Raw genomic sequence first — 16,921 nt, 5'->3', positions numbered from 1 at the left:
TATGCAGGTATCAATAATTATTAGTGTTTACTGTAGCAGGTAGATCTCCCCCACCAAGATGGGGGTCCCCATTACACGGGGCACCGCCGGTGCTTAATCTGTAGTGAAAGAGGTGCTGGGGCTCAAGCAATTTTTTTTTTTTTTATTTTACTAACGGACACGACAAGCTCAAATTAAGCACTGGTCACTGCCCTGAAGAGTTTTCAATCCAAACAGACCGAGAGCCGCATGGGGAACAGAGGCCCAGGCAGCTGGAGTGATTTCCCCAGGGTCACACAGCAGCTTAGCCGCCGAGCCAGGAATTAGAAGCAACGTCTCCCGACTCCCATTCCTATGTTGCAGAAAGAAGAGGAGCACTTGACTAACACGGCTGCTACTCGGAAACCGTTCCCACGTTGGGCTCCCCCCTGCAAGCGAGGACACAAAGTCCACGTCTTCCCTTTCCCTCGCAGCCATGGATTAAAAACCGCACAACAACGCTGCGAGCCGGGGCTGATTTATCATCCCCATCTCACAGCGAAGGAAAGCTCAGGAAAGCTTATGCTCAAAGAAATGAAATAAGAAAAGGAGTACCGGTGGCACCTTAGAGACTAACAAATTTATTAGAGCATAAGCTTTCCTGAGCTACAGCTCACTTCATCGGATGCATAAATGCATAAATGCATCCGATGAAGTGAGCTGTAGCTCACGAAAGCTTATGCTCTAATAAATTTGTTAGTCTCTGAGGTGCCACAAGTCCTCCTTTTCTTTTTGCGAATACAGACTAACACGGCTGCTCCTCTGAAATCAAAGAAATGTGTTAGTCTCTAAGGGTGCCACAAGTCCTCCTTTTCTTTTCGCCCCCAACGGGTCACGCCGGGATTTGAAAGGAGCTGGCCCGGGCGGGTCCCCGTAGCCCGGGGCTCCTCACTGCGGTGCAGGTCTCTCTCCAGCAGCGTGTTTCCTGCAGCCCCGGGCCGTCTGTTTGCGGCGTTAGCTCCCGCTCCCTTTGTGAAAAGGCCAAACGTCCCCGGGTCAGACCCCCTCACCCGGGTCTCGACGAAGCCCCTCCAGCCAGGCGACCCCTTCCCTGCCGAAGGCGCGTCAAGGGCCCAGAGCAAAGCTCGGCCTCGAACTCAGCCTCGTCCCCGGCAGGCCGACGCGACTTACTTCGAGCGCGGCTTAGCCGCCCCGGCCCAGGGCCCGCCCCTGCGCACGCGGGATTGGCCCCGGCGCCCCGTTCGGCCGCTGGCGCCCCGCCGGGGTTCGCTCCGCGGGCCGTCACTCACGCAGGTGTTGGCCAGGGCCGCGCCCCCAGCTGCAGGCGGTGCCCGGCCCCTGGGGGAGTTGGTGCTTCCCGCGAGTTGGGGCTGGCGGCTGGGCTGGGCGGGAGCCTGGCAGGGCCCGGAGCCGAGGGGTTGGAGCCGCAGCCGCAGCCGGTCCCCCAGACCAGCTCAGCCCCTGCGCGGCGATGGCTGCTGCCCTGCGCGAGCTCGATCTCGCCTTCCTCAGCGAGCAGGAAGCCCGGCAGATTTTCCAGGTGCTGGAGCGGGACGCGGAGCTGAAAAGGGCCGAGCGGGACCGGATCAGGTAGGAGGCGTCGCTCCTGCTCCCGGCGGGCTGCCCCCCCACCCCCACCCCGGGTGGTCCGGGTTCCCGTCCGGTCTCCCCCGCCGCGCTGGCGAGCGAGGCAGGGCTGGGTTGAGTGCGTCAGACCCCCGTGCCCTCAGCGAGCGGCCCTGGCTCGCCCAGGCGGCGGGCACGGCGGGCTGGGTGGGTGCAGTGCAGGTTGTTGGGCCTTATTTGTTTGTGTGCGTGTCGGCCGGGGGAGGCTGCAGCTCCCCGGCTTTGCTAGCGGCTCCCCAAGCCTCCCCCCAAAGCCGGTAGGTTACTGGGAGCCAGATGCTCCTGCCCCATGCGGGAGGATTTAGGAGCATCTCTGGAGACGCAGCAACGGGCTGGGTAAGAAGCGTCTGTGTTTGCGGTGAGTGGGGCACCGAGGGCTCTGCCGGGTCCCTCTTTCTTCCCTCCCCCCCCCCCGGCAGGGAGGCCGTTCTGTCACTTAACCTGCCAGTGACAAAGGGTGTGGGCTGAAGGTTGATTCCTGGTGGAGCGGCGAGGGTGGCATGAATACTTTATAAGGGCTGTAAGGAAATGATCCATGACAGTCTCAGGCACGTTCCAGATTGACTTTTGTCACCTCTCCAAAACCAAAGTACAGGCCTCCACTGACTGAAACAGATAATAAGGCGATTCACCACTAGGTCCCCTGTTTGATTTCATCCCAGGTCAGTGATGGCCGTGAAAGACCTAGGTGAAATAACTGGGTGGCCTCAGTCCAGTTCCTAATGGACAGGTGTATACATCCCATAACCACTAACACTGGTTACTTGTTGTCAGTCAAAGCAGTGGCCAAGCACTGAACAGAAATAGCCGGTGATCCTTAGAGGTACGGTGCGTCCAGGTCAGATTTGAGGTGCTGGTGAGACAGAGTGGGGAAGGCTGCCCTGAGTGCTGCACCTGTTCTCCAGGGTTCTTCCCCTGGCATCTTTCATGAGCATGACATTCACTTAAACTTTAAAAGGAAGGCAAAGGTCATCTGAAATGAAGCACCTCAGCAGACTGGACTTGCCTAACATGGTTAAACACATGGGAGTAAATTCAGGACTGACTTATAGCCTGGGTAACCCCAGTGAAATCCAAGGTTTTCTTCTGAATGGGAGTGCCTACTGAATCCATTGTTTCCAGTTCGTGTTTGTCTTTCTTCAATCACTAGCTAGTTTCTGCAAAAAGAACAGGAGTACTTGTGGCACTTTAGAAACTAACGAATTTAGAGCATAAGCTTTTGTGGGCTACAGCCCACTTCATCAAATGCATAGAATGGAACATATCTGTGTGTGTATATATAGCTACACACACACACACACATTCACACAAAATATCTTACTATATGTTCCATTCTATACATCCAATGAAGTGGGCTGTAGCCCACAAAAGCTTATGCTCTAATAAATTTGTTTGTCTCTAAGGTGCCACAAGTACTCCTGTTCGTTTTTGCGGATACAGACCAACACGGCTGCTACTCTGAAACCTAGCTAGTTTCTGTGTGATTTGCCCTATTACGATAAGATAGGGAGGGAAAGATTGGCCAGGCGTGACTGTTTGCAAGGCTGGAAACGTTGTGAGGTAGAAATGTTGGCCAAGATTTTTGAAAATGGGCACCTAAAGTGAAGCTCTAAGGCCACAATTAGGCATATAAATAAGCTTTTCAAAAGGGCTGAGTACGCCTGTTGAATTCAATAGATTTACACCTGCCACCAAGTCTGAATTTGGTCCTACATCTCTATATTTATGGTTCTGTTTTTCTTTTTATGAAAAAGCTATCCAAGTAAGCTTAATATATAATGGGGTATTTCTACTATAGATTGTTGAGCTAGAGGTCTACTTTTAAATTTCAATTAAGTTAGCCTTAGAATGTAAGCTGAGTAGAAGAGTGGAAATAGCCTCTTGTGGTTAAGGCACTGGACAGAGATCCGGGTTAAATTATTGCCAGAGTCTTTCTGTGTGACCTTGGGCAAGTCACTTGATCTATCTGTGCCTCAGTTTCCTGTCCGAAAAATAATAATTCTTCGTTTTTCACTCCCTGGAAGTGGCCAGCATGTCCCTGCTGCTCCTAGGCGGAGGGGCCAGGGGGCTCTGCACGCTGCCCTGCCTGCAGGCACCACCCCGCAGCTCCCATTGGCTGCAGTTCCCAGCCAATGGGAGCTGGAGAGCCAGCACCTGGCCTTCCCTCCCCCTAGTAGCTGCAGGGACATCCTGGCTGCTTCTGGGAAGCTGCACGGAGCTGGGTAGGAAACCTGCCAAGCCTCCCGCACCCTTCCCCCAGCACCAGCAGGGGTCCTGGGCCACGTGCTGCTGCATGCCTCCTCCCCAATACCCGCAGCGTCCCCGAACTGTCCTCCTCCCTCCCCCGAGCATCTGTGCCCCCCCCCCGACCAAGTTTTAATTAGGGGTATATAGTACAAGTCATGGGCCGTGAATTTTTGTTTAGTGCCCGTGACCTGTCCCTGACTTTTACTAAAAATAGCACTGCAAGGGGCCATGGAGCCCATTTAGATTGTTTCCCTGTAATGGGTTTTGTGAGGTAGAATTGTGCAGGCCTGAGGTATCCACCCAACTAAACAGATCCACTGACCCTTTTGTAGGAGTCTGTTGAATGCAAGCTTCTCAAGGCAGGGAGCTGTTTGTGATACCCTTCATGTGATTATACAGTGCCATACACACTGAAAGTGCTATAGGAATAATAAATACCAAAAATTATTTAATTATGTCTGTTTCTAACATAAGTGTTTGTGCCCGTGAAAAGACTGTCTTCATTCGGATAAAAATATCATATCAGTTAGTGCACAGAAAACTGGGGTGTAAATCTGCAGTGCACTAGTTTGCCGTGCACTAACTGGCCATATGGATTCTGCTACCATACACTAAAAGTTCCCTAGTACAGTTTGACATACTCCTGAATGGGATCAGATTCTAGCCCCTTTGGGGCCACACCCTATAGTGCAGTCAGGAAAGGGATGGCATTATCTGGTATCAGCAACACCATAGAATGGAGCTAGGGGAAGGAGAGGTGGGGCTGTTACCTTCTCCATTGAATGGGTAGAGCAGGTCTGAGGTCAGGCCAGGCACACCCACAGGCTGCCTTTCCAGTCATCTCTGGAAGTAAAGAAGATTTGCTTCAAATTGTCTGAGCACAGGCTCTGCCTCAGTACAGATAACAATCTCCACCAGTGAAGTGGCACCAGGGGCCTAAGTGGAGAAAGCTAAGGCAGAGAGAGTGAGGAGATGGCCGGTGAGTCCTTTTAAAAGAAGCAGGTCTGTAACCTGGCAAGGTGTGAGCAGGCTTCCTGTTCATTATCACAAGGACCAGGGAAAAAAAGCTTGGAAGTACAGCAGAGGACCCATGAGCAGGTATTGAATTTATTTAATAGGAAGAGCCCCAAATTGTTTAGGTAGTTGATTTTATTTGGGAGCTTATATAGACCCAATTACCACAGTATCTGAGCACCTTACAGCCTTTAAGTTTTTTATCATCATGACATCCCAGTGAGGTAGGGAAGTACTATTATCCCCATTTTACAGGTGGGGAACTGAGGCACAGAGATAATAAGGCTCAGATCCACAGAGGTACTTAGATACGTAAGCCCCAGAGATAAACATAAGTCCCAGTTTTGGCTCCATTGCGATCCACAAAACTTCAGCCAAATCCGGTCAGCTCCTAAACTCACTTAAAGTTTTCGTGGTAAAAGTTCCCCAGCTGCCCCCTTCTGAGCAACCCTCTGGTTGTGCTGTAGTGTCCCATCTAGTGGAACCGAGACCACTTAGAGCAGGGTGGGCAACTTTTTGGCCCGAAGGCCACATCTGGGAATGGAAATTGTGTGGTGGGCCATGAATGCTCACGAAATTGGGGTTGGAGAGCCGGGGGGTGTGGCTCAAGGGCGGACTCCAGGTGGGGCTTACCTCAAGCAGCTCCCAGAAGCAGCGGCATGTCCCGCCTCTGTTTCCTATGAGGAGGTGCTGTTCCATCCGCAGGCACTACTTCTGCAGCTCCCATTGGCTGTGGTTCCTGGCCAATGGGAGCTGTGGAGGCGGTGCTTGGGCCGGGGTAGTGTACGGAGCAGAGCCCCCTGACTGCCCATACGCATAGGAGCTGGAGATAGGGACATGCCGCTGCTTTCGGGAGCCGCACAGAGTGATCTCCTACCCTGCTCCCCGGCTGGAGTTCCAGAGCAGGGAAAGCCCCAGACTCCACTCCCCAGCGGGAGCTCAAGGGCTGGATTAAAATGGTTTGCGGGCCAGATGCAGCCCATGGGCTGTAGTTTGCCCACCCCGATCTAGAGAGAGAGATTAATGAATTTGCTCTACGGACTTAGCTAACTGCCAGTTGGCTTTTAGCCCATGCGGTAGAGGCTCATGCACTAAGCTCCAGAGGTCCCCTGTTTGATCCTGCCCGCCGACGACCGGGGTCGGCATTACACATGTACTACTGCCTCCCACCTAAGCTGCAGAGCGATCCATGAGCTGGGGAAGCGAGTCATTTGGCTGTCTAAATTGCATACAGGCCCAATCCAGTAGGTGTGCTCAGAGGCTGTCTACCAGATTGGATCCCATTCAAAATCATCATTGTGGTAGTGCTGCCAGTGACCTTATAACTAGGCTTTGCAGAATTCAGGGTTTTTAAAATAATTTTGATGGATAATAATGTTTTGTTTTTAAAGATTATCGTTTTAAATTTTCAGATCTGGGAAATTATGGAGGGAGTCAGACAATTATTTAATAACAGATGTTGAGATTCAAAAAGTTAGTTTTATAACTGCTAAAACACAAATTGTCAATATCACATGTCAAAATATACAAAGTAAATATCTTTAGATCAGTAAATTATACCCGTTTCTACTATTCAGTTACTAGTCCATTTGTAACAAGCCTAATTCAAAAAATCTAAATCACTGGATTTTTACTCTAATAAATTCTCAGATTGGCATAGACCCTGGGTTTTGTTTTGTTTTTTACTTTCCTCTGTAGCATGGGTCACTTGCAGGTTTAAAGTAGTGTAAATGGTGGATTCTCTGTAACTTGAAGTCTTAAATCATGATTTGAGGACTTGAGTAACTCAGCCAGAGGTTAGGGTCTATTACAGGAGTGGGTGGGTGAGGTTCCATGGCCTGCAACATGCAGGAGGTCAGACTAGGTCATCACGATGGTCCCTCCTGGCCTTTGTCTGAGAGTCTAATTGCTCAGGCAGCATTTTTCTTACTTTTCCTGTCTATACATTTTGATTATTATTGATGGAAATATTTTTTCATTGGCTTGGGTGTGTATGATGAAATCTACATTACCAACGTTTATCCAATAAAAGTCTAATCCATCCAAGCCTACTTATCAGTTTTAGCCCTGTCATTAGAGCACTCACTCGGGATATGGGAGACCCTGGTTTAATTCCCCCCTCTCTGTCAGGTGGGAGAAGGGATTTGAATGGGATCTCCGACTTTTCAGGTGGTGCTTTAACCACTGAGGTACTAGCTATTCTGATGGGGTAAGGGGATTCCCTTTGTCTCTCCTGCTGAAATTGTTCCACTGTGAACACAAAATGAAAGAATCTTTGGAGCAGGGGAACTAGACCTAGGATTCATTGCCTCCAGGTGGATGCCCTAACCACTGGGCTACGGAGTTATTCCTACTCTTTTTCTTGTGCTCTCTCTCTCTGTGGCTCAAATGACTGTTCCACAGTGGATCAATACTTAAATAATCATTGGGCCAGAGAGAGCAAGAGAGGGAGCAAGAATGACTCTGTACCCCAGTGGTTAGGGAATTCAGCTGGGAGACCCTAGGTCCAGTCCCCCTTCTCCTACCACTCGTCTGTTATTTAGCTATGCTCAAACAGCTTCAGCAGGAGAGACTGAGAAAGCTCCACATTAAAATATTCCCTAACTCCATGGTTAGAGCAGCCTCCTGAGGGGCGGGAATTGAACAGTGTCTCTAACCACTGGGCTGAAAGTTATACAGTGGGTACCACCATCACCACTTCCTCTGGCCATGTGTGGAGCAAGGCAAGCACCTAACTCATTCCCACAAGAAAAGCCCTGTGTGCCCAAGCTGCCTGACTCTCTGCAGCAGATGCATGTTTGTGAATTGCTATGCAGAGCTAGGCTTCTCCCTAGGCACCTATCTCCCAGAGAGAGCACACAGCATTCTGGGCAGCATCTCCCTTTGGCTAGTTTAGTTGGCTCCCCACTGGCATGATGGCTTTTGTGGATCACATTCTTAGGTGCCTTTTCTCGTGGAGGGGGAGTGGTGAGGATGTAATTGACAGCCCCAGCACTTATGGGCACCAGCTGCAATTGGTGGGAGGGAAGCAGAGGGGGATAATAAAGGAGGAAGGGAACAGAATGAATCGGTCACTCTTGTTTCTAAATTGTCTTGCTTGATTATTAACTGTTTCCGTCCAGGCACGGGAATAGGAGCAGCTGGCACCAGAGCAGATTGTGATTACATTAGAGCTAAAGAGTCAAACCAAAGTAATGAATTTTCAGTACCTCTGCCCCTTTGCAGTAAATGACCCCTTGGGTTATGAATACAGAAAGCATGCAAGAAAGATGAATCCTCTTCACATTGTTTTGTAAACACTTGCTACAATTGGACTCTTGTGTTTCTTAATAAATAATTGCTCCCAACTGAACTTACTCCTTATATTTGGCAGGCAATGCACTTGCTGGTATTGGATTTAGTTTGAGTTGTGCTCCTTTGAGATGCTTGATCCCAAGAGTTTTACTGTAGCAGCCATGTATAAAATGGTGCATAGGGAATGCATCTTTTTCATATGCGTTCTCTGCTCATAGCAGATTGTGCTCCTTTGGCTTATGGAGCAGACTTGGTGCATCTCGGGATTTAATTTGTTCTGACTTGACATTTTTAAGAGCCTGATCTTCCAGCCTTTACTCATAGATGTGATTCTTACTCATTTACACAAAATGAGAAGCATGAGACCACTTGCATGAGTGAAGATGACCCATGGGAGTTAGGAGTAATGGGACAGAGTCCTCTAACCCTTTATCATTAAGGAAGATTTCTAACATCCAGACTTATGCCTCAGCAGCTTTTGAGGCCTAGAGAGGGAAAGACAAGGGCAACCAACCGTAGTAATTATCCTTGTTTCACTGGTGCTCCCTCCTGCTGCTCACGTGGCCACAGCTGTACTTTTATTTTTAGCACACTAGTTTGATCAGAGCTAGCATGGGTATATCTACTCGAGCTGGGAATTACTGCTCCAGTGCAGACATACCCTTAGGGAGGCTTGATTTGGAGCCTGATGCAGAGAACACTGAGATCAATGTCAAGACTTCCATTGACTTCAACAGCCTTTGGATCAGGCCATCTTGAGCTTTGACAGGGCTTGAAAAATGTTGCATGTATATCTCCTGCCTTCCAAGGCTATGCCCCATGCAATTTAAAAATAAGAGTTGTAAACTGCTTATTTATACTGAATTTAGCCACCCTTTAAAATTTCCTACTCCTCCATGGTGAATGGGCAAATGGAGTTTTCAAGTCCGGGACCTGGAGACAAACTTTTTTTTTCAGAGTAGCAGCCGTGTTAGTCTGTATCCGCAAAAAGAAAAGGAGGACTTGGGCCACCTTAGAGGCTAACAAATTTATCCGAGCATAAGCTTTTGTGAGCTACAGCTCACTTCATCAGATGCATGCAGTGGAAAATACAGTGGGGAGATTTTATATACACAGAGAACATGAAACAATGGGTGTTACCATAAACACTGTAAGGAGAGTGATCAGGTAAGGTGAGCTATTACCAGCAGGAGAGCGGGGAGGGGGGAGCAGGGAGAGAGAGAAACCTTTTGAAGTGATAATCAAGGTGAGCCATTTCCAGCAGTTGACAAAAATGTTTGAGGAACAGTGGGGGAGAAGAGGGAGGAATAAACATGGGGAAATAGTTTTACTTTGTGTAATGACACATCCACTCCCAGTCTTTATTCAAGCCTAAGTTAATTGTATCCCGTTTGCAAATTAATTCCAATTCAGCAGTCTATCATTGGAGTCTGTTTTTGAAGTTTTTTTGGTTGAAGAATTGCAACTTTTAGGTCTGTAATTGAGTGACCAAAGAGATTGAAGTGTTCTCCGACTGGTTTTTGAATGTTATAATTCTTGACGTCTGATTGGTGTCCATTTATTCTTTTACGTAGAGACTGTCCAGTTTGGCCAATGTACATGGCAGAGGGGCATTGCTGGCATGTGATGGCATATATCACATTGGTAGATGTGCAGGTGAACGAGCCTCTGATAGTGTGGCTGATGTGGTTAGGCCCTATGATGATGTCCCCTGAATAGATATGTGGACACAATTGGCATGAGCTTTGTTGGAAGGATAGGTTCCTGGGTTAGTGGTTCTGGTGTGTGGTTGCTGGTGAGTATTTGCTTCAGGTTGGGGGGCTGTCTGTAAGCAAGAACTAGCATGTCTCCCAAGATCTGTGAGAGTGATGGGTCGTCCTTCAGGATAGGTTGTAGATCCTTGATGATGCGTTGGAGAGGTTTTAGTTGGGGGCTGAAGGTGATGGTTAGTGGTGTTCTGTTATTTTCTTTGTTGGGCCTGTCCCCTAGTAGGTGACTTCTGGGTACTCTTCTGGCTCTATCAATCTGTTTCTTCACTTCAGCAGGTGGGTATTGTAGTTGTAAGAATGCATGATAGAGATCTTGTAAGTGTTTGTCTCCATCTGAGGGGTTGGAACAAATGCGGTTGTATCGTAGAGCTGGCTGTAGACAATGGATCATGTGGTGTGGTCTGGATGAAAGCTGGAGGTATGTAGGTAGGCATAGTGGTCAGTAGGTTTCCAGTATAGGGTGGTGGTGATGTGACCATCACTTATTATTATCGTAGTGTCCAGGAAGTGGATCTCTTGTGTGGACTGGTCCAAGCTGAGGTGGATGGTGGCATAGATTTTCTCATTGATGCAGGTGTTCCTTCCAGGACAGAGATGAGGCATGTTGTCCAGGAACAGCATGGAGACATTTGTTCTACCATTCCTGGATTTATTCTAAATAAAGGACTTCAGCTCCTAGAGCTGACAATCTGGAACTTTTCATAAATTCTAAATTTTCATGTAAGAAAAAGAAATCAAAGTAGAAAAAGAAGATTATAAAAGAGTTTTCTTGATCATTTGTGTAACTAAAAATTGATGTGGGATTTACTCTCTTTTTTTTTAACAGTTGAACAATTATGCTTGACATATTTAAGTGCAGTAACTCGTATATAAATGCCTGGGCTTGGCAACCATTACTCATATATTTTTTTTCCAGTTCTACACTGTAAATAGTTACATGTTTTGGTACCATAACAACTGAGACCTAACACATTAATGCAAAAGAAGGCTAAGTGAAGTAGATAAGATCTAAATCTAATTGGATTTTATTACTTATAATTATGTTCATTTTAATTCGTGGTGAATGTAACTAGGAAACCATGATACCTTTGTGTTCTGTGTACTGCACCTTTAGACATCAAATTATACTGGTCTGAGTGCAGAGACAGTAGCCATAGGAGGAAGGTGGTGTATTTTTAAGGGTGCAAGTCTGTGACTTGGGAGACCTGTGTTCAATTCTCTGCCACACCATTGACTTGCATGACTTTGGACAAGTTATTTAGTTTCTGTGCCTCGGTTTCCCACAGTAAAGTAGGTGTAGCAGTATTTCCCTAACTCATAGGGGTGTTAAGAGAATAAATATGGGAAAGAGTGTGAGGTCCTCAGATAGTATAGTAATAGGGACCATATAGGTAAAATGGTACAGAGTTATGCCTGCTATAGAGGAGACACTGATACACTGTGCTCCCTCCTGGAGACTTGTCATAAGAAAGTACAAATGTCTGCTTTCCACAAAGGATGGAAGTATTTTACACTGAAAGTATTTAATGGCTCTTTATGAGAAAAAACAATAAGAATTATTGGATTGTAAACTAACAATGACATCACAGCATTATAGCTACATATAAACCGTCATCGTGTGTGTGTGTGTATATATATGTGTGACACACAAACACATACACACAATGTAAGCAATACTGTAGACCAAATTCTAGTCCCAAATTTGTGTGCACAACTCTGTTCAATCACCTAGGAATGTAAGTGCATATTTTGAGAGAAAAATCTGGCCCTTAAACCCCACTCCTGCAATGAGAACTGTGCCAACAGACCTCTGACCCTATGTAGATCCCCCCAAACTTTGGAGCTCTGCCTGCAATCGGAGCTCCTTCCATACAAATTTGCTTGCAGGACTGGCATCTTAGTTTTTAATTGGAGCTCATTTCCCAATTCATGTAACTTCAGAATTCATACATACTCTGCTACTCTTTCCTTATTTTCCCCTTTTATTTTTCAATGTGACATTTTTGTACAAAAAAAGCAATATGGCTATATGAGAAATGTCTGCCTCTTGCACCTTCATAAAGTAGTTCATGATAACATTTATTACTGCACTGTACGTTCATAGATTCCTAGGGCAGAAGGGAATAAATGTGATCATCTATTCTGACCTCCTGTATAACACAGGCCATAGAACTTCCCCAAAATAATTCCTAGACCAAATCTTTTAGAAAACAATACAATCTTGATTTTAAAAATTGCCAGTGATGGAGAATCCACAACTACCCTGGGCAAGCTGTTTCAATTGTTAATTATGCTTACTGTTACAATTTCAGTTCTTATTTCCAGTCTGAATTTGTCTAGTTTCAATTTCTAGCCATTGGTTTGGGTCATGCCTTTTTAGTCTGCTAGATTAAAGAACTCCCATTATCAAATATTTGTTCCCCATGTAGATACTTAGACTGTAATCAAGTCACCCCTTAAGTTTCTTTTTATTTAGTTTAACAGAGTCAAGGAGTGCAATCACTTTTTCTAATCCTTTAGTAAGGCACTTTGTCAAATCCTTTAGGCATTCTCCTGGCTCTCCTAAACCCTCTCCAAGTTAGCAGCATCCTTCTTGAATTGTGGGCACCAGAGCTGGATACCGTATTCCAGCAACCGTCACACCAGTGCCAGATACAGAGGAGGAAAAAACCTCTGTACTCCTACTCAAGATTCTCCTGTTTATGCATCCACAGATAAGATTAACCCTTTTGACCACCATGTCATAGATTCATAGATACTAAGGTCAGAAGGGACCATTATGATCATCTAGTCCGACCTCCTGCACAATGCAGGCCATGCAATCTCACCCACCCACTCCTGCAAAAAAAAAACCTCTCACCTATGTGTGAGCTACTGAAGTCCTCAAATCGTGGTTTAAAGACTTCAAGGAGCAGAGAATCCTCCAGCAAGTGACCTGTGCCCCATGCTACAGAGGAAGGTGAAAAACCTCCTGGGCCTCTTCCAATCTGCCCTGGAGGAAAATTCCTTCCCGACCCCAAATATGGCAATCAGCTAAACCCTGAGCATATGGGCAAGATTCACCAGCCAGATACTACAGAAAATTCTTTTCTGGGTAACTCAGATCCCATCCCATCACAGGTCATTGGGCCTATTTACCATGAATATTTAAAGATCAATTAATTGCCAAAATCATGTTATCCCATCATACCATCTCCTCCATAAACTTATCAAATTTAATCTTAAAGCCAGATAGTGTTACACTGGTAGCTCCTGTTCAGCTCATTATCTACCATGACCCCCCAAATCTTTTTCAGTTAGTCTATATTTTTATTCCTAGATATATACATTTAGCATATTAAAACAGATATTGTTTGCTTGCACCCATTTTACCAAACAATCCAAATTGCTCTGTACCAGTGACCTGTCTTTTTTTTTTCTTTACCACTCCCCCAATCTTTGTATCATTTGCAAATGTGAAAACAGAGCTGCTTCTGTTTTCTTCTATTTCTAATATTGATAAAAATGTTAAATAGCATAGGGCCAAGAACTAATGCCTGCAGGACCCCCCTGGAAACGCACCTGGTCGATGATTATTGCCAGTTTACAGTTACATTTTTAGATCTATCAGTTAGCAGGTTTTTAATCCATTTAATGTGTGCCATGTCAATTTTACATCATTCTAGTTTATTAATCAAAATGTTGTGCAGTACAAAGTCAAACGCCTTAGAGAACCCTAAGTATATTACATCAATATTATTACCTTTATCAGCCAAACTTGTAACTTCATTAAAAAAATCAAGTAAGTTTGACATGATCTATTTTCCATAAACCCCATGTTGATTTGCATTAATTATATCGCCTTCCTTTTAATTCTTGATTAATAGAGTCCTGTATCAGCGCTTCATTATCATGCCCACAACCAATATTAGACTAACAGGCCTATAATTATCCATTTATCCTTTCTAAATAGTGGCACAACATTAGCTTTCTTCCAGTCTTCTTGAACTTCTCAAGTGTTGCAAGATGTATTAAATATCAACATTAATAGTCCAGTGAGTTTCCCCAGGCAGCTCTTTTAAAACTCTTGGATGCAAGTTATCTGGAGCAGCTGACTTTAAAATATCTAACTTTAGTAGCTGCTGTTTAACATCTTCCTGAGATACTAGTGGAAAGGAAAGTGTGTTGTATGATGAGACTATATCTGTTTCCCCAAATACATACCAGAAATATTTATTGTGAACAATTCTCTCTTTTTTCTCCATTGTTATTGATGATTCTACCATTTCCAGTACGATTAGGATTCTTTTTGTTCCTAATATACTTAAATTCTGTATTGTTCTTAACTCTGTTGGCTATAGCTTTCTCTTTGTCCCTTTGCTTCCTTTATAAATTTTCTGCAATTTCTAGCTTCTGATTTATATTCATCACTATCAACTTCCCCTTTCTTCCATTTGTTTATGTACATTATAGCTGCCTTCACTTACCCTGTAAACCAGGTTTTTTTTTTTTTAACCAATATGGCCTTCTTCCTTGATTATGGCTTTTTGGACATCTAGTAGAGTAGTGGCTTTCAAACTTTTTTTCTGAGGACGCAGTTGAAGAAAATTATTCATGCCTGTGACCCAATGGAGGGGTTTGGGGTGTGTGAGGCATTCAGGACTGAGGCAGAGGGTTTGGGTGTGGGGGTTAGGACTGTGGGGTGGGGCCGGGAATGAGAGGTTCAGGGTGTGGGAGGGGGCTCTGGGCTGGGGCAGAGGGTTCATAGAATCATAGAATCATAGAATATCAGGGTTGGAAGGGACCCCAGAAGGTCATCTAGTCCAACCCCCTGCTCAAAGCAGGACCAAGTCCCAGTTAAATCATCCTAGCCAGGGCTTTGTCAAGCCTGACCTTAAAAACCTCTAAGGAAGGAGATTCTACCACCTCCCTAGGTAACGCATTCCAGTGTTTCACCACCCTCTTAGTGAAAAAGTTTTTCCTAATATCCAATCTAAACCTCCCCCATTGCAACTTGAGACCATTACTCCTCGTTCTGTCATCTGCTACCATTGAGAACAGTCTAGAGCCATCCTCTTTGAAACCCCCTTTCAGGTAGTTGAAAGCAGCTATCAAATCCCCCCTCATTCTTCTCTTCTGCAGACTAAACAATCCCAGCTCCCTCAGCCTCTCCTCGTAAGTCATGTGCTCTAGACCCCTAATCATTTTTGTTGCCCTTCGCTGTACTCTTTCCAATTTATCCACATCCTTCTTGTAGTGTGGGGCCCAAAACTGGACACAGTACTCCAGATGAGGCCTCACCAGTGTCGAATAGAGGGGAACGATCACGTCCCTCGATCTGCTCGCTATGCCCCTACTTATACATCCCAAAATGCCATTGGCCTTCTTGGCAACAAGGGCACACTGCTGACTCATATCCAGCTTCTCGTCCACTGTCACCCCTAGGTCCTTTTCCGCAGAACTGCTGCCGAGCCATTCGGTCCCTAGTCTGTAGCGGTGCATTGGATTCTTCCATCCTAAGTGCAGGACCCTGCACTTATCCTTATTGAACCTCATTAGATTTCTTTTGGCCCAATCTTCCAATTTGTCTAGGTCCTTCTGTATCCTATCCCTCCCCTCCAGCGTATCTACCACTCCTCCCAGTTTAGTATCATCCGCAAATTTGCTGAGAGTGCAATCCACACCATCCTCCAGATCATTTATGAAGATATTGAACAAAACGGGCCCCAGGACCGACCCCTGGGGCACTCCACTTGACACCGGCTGCCAACTAGACATGGAGCCATTGATCACTACCCGTTGAGCCCGACAATCTAGCCAGCTTTCTACCCACCTTATAGTGCATTCATCCAGCCCATACTTCCTTAACTTGCTGACAAGAATGCTGTGGGAGACCGTGTCAAAAGCTTTGCTAAAGTCAAGAAACAATACATCCACTGCTTTCCCTTCATCCACAGAACCAGTAATCTCATCATAAAAGGCGATTAGATTAGTCAGGCATGACCTTCCCTTGGTGAATCCATGCTGACTGTTCCTGATCACTTTCCTCTCCTCTAAGTGTTTCAGGATTGATTCTTTGAGGACCTGCTCCATGATTTTTCCAGGGACTGAGGTGAGGCTGACCGGCCTGTAGTTCCCAGGATCCTCCTTCTTCCCTTTTTTAAAGATGGGCACTACATTAGCCTTTTTCCAGTCATCCGGGACTTCCCCCGTTCGCCACGAGTTTTCAAAGATAATGGCCAAGGGCTCTGCAATCACAGCCGCCAATTCTTTCAGCACTCTCGGATGCAATTCGTCCGGCCCCATGGACTTGTGCACGTCCAGCTTTTCTAAATAGTCCCTAACCACCTCTATCTCTACAGAGGGCTGGCCATCTCTTCCCCATTTTGTGATGCCCAGCACAGCAGTCTGGGAGCTGACCTTGTTAGTGAAAACAGAGGCAAAAAAAGCATTGAGTACATTAGCTTTTTCCACATCCTCTGTCACTAGCTTGCCTCCCTCATTCAGTAAGGGGCCCACACTTTCCTTGGCTTTCTTCTTGTTGCCAACATACCTGAAGAAACCCTTCTTGTTACTCTTGACATCTCTTGCTAGCTGCAGCTCCAGGTGCGATTTGGCCCTCCTGATATCTTTCCTACATGCCCGAGCAATATTTTTATACTCTTCCCTGGTCATATGTCCAACCTTCCACTTCTTGTAAGCTTCTTTTTTATGTTTAAGATCCGCTAGGATTTCACCATTAAGCCAAGCTGGTCGCCTGCCATATTTACTATTCTTTCGACTCATCGGGATGGTTTGTCCCTGTAACCTCAACAGGGATTCCTTGAAATACAGCCAGCTCTCCTGGACTCCCTTCCCTTTCATGTTAGTCCCCCAGGGGATCCTGGCCATCTGTTCCCTGAGGGAGTCAAAGTCTGCTTTCCTGAAGTCCAGGGTCCGTATCCTGCTGCTTACCTTTCTTCCCTGCGTCAGGATCCTGAACTCAACCAACTCATGGTCACTGCCTCCCAGAT

The 16,921-nt window shown here is 46.1% G+C and overlaps 1 protein-coding gene and 1 long non-coding RNA gene across 3 annotated transcripts in view; one reads left to right on the top strand and one right to left on the bottom strand.

Moving 5' to 3' along the window:
* Positions 1 to 887: 887 nt before the first annotated feature.
* The window catches only part of EXPH5 (exophilin 5), a 59,593-nt gene continuing 43,559 nt past the window's right edge, over positions 888 to 16,921 (top strand). The window contains exon 1 of one of the 2 annotated variants that reach the window (XM_043504230.1): positions 888 to 1,569. In XM_043504230.1, coding sequence (XP_043360165.1) covers positions 1,451 to 1,569 — 119 coding nt within the window. In that variant the 5' untranslated portion in view covers positions 888 to 1,450. The remainder of the gene's footprint in view (positions 1,570 to 16,921) is intronic. The other variant, XM_038405479.2, reaches the window with a different exon arrangement.
* Positions 10,384 to 16,921, bottom strand: part of LOC119857098 — a 52,531-nt gene continuing 45,993 nt past the window's right edge. The window contains exon 5 of the long non-coding RNA XR_006277599.1: positions 10,384 to 10,637. This is a non-coding gene — a long non-coding RNA (uncharacterized LOC119857098). The remainder of the gene's footprint in view (positions 10,638 to 16,921) is intronic.

This window comes from Dermochelys coriacea, chromosome 1 (assembly GCF_009764565.3).
Source record: "Dermochelys coriacea isolate rDerCor1 chromosome 1, rDerCor1.pri.v4, whole genome shotgun sequence".
Taxonomy (NCBI): Eukaryota; Metazoa; Chordata; order Testudines; family Dermochelyidae; genus Dermochelys; species Dermochelys coriacea.
This window is presented reverse-complemented; position numbering and strand designations above follow the sequence as displayed.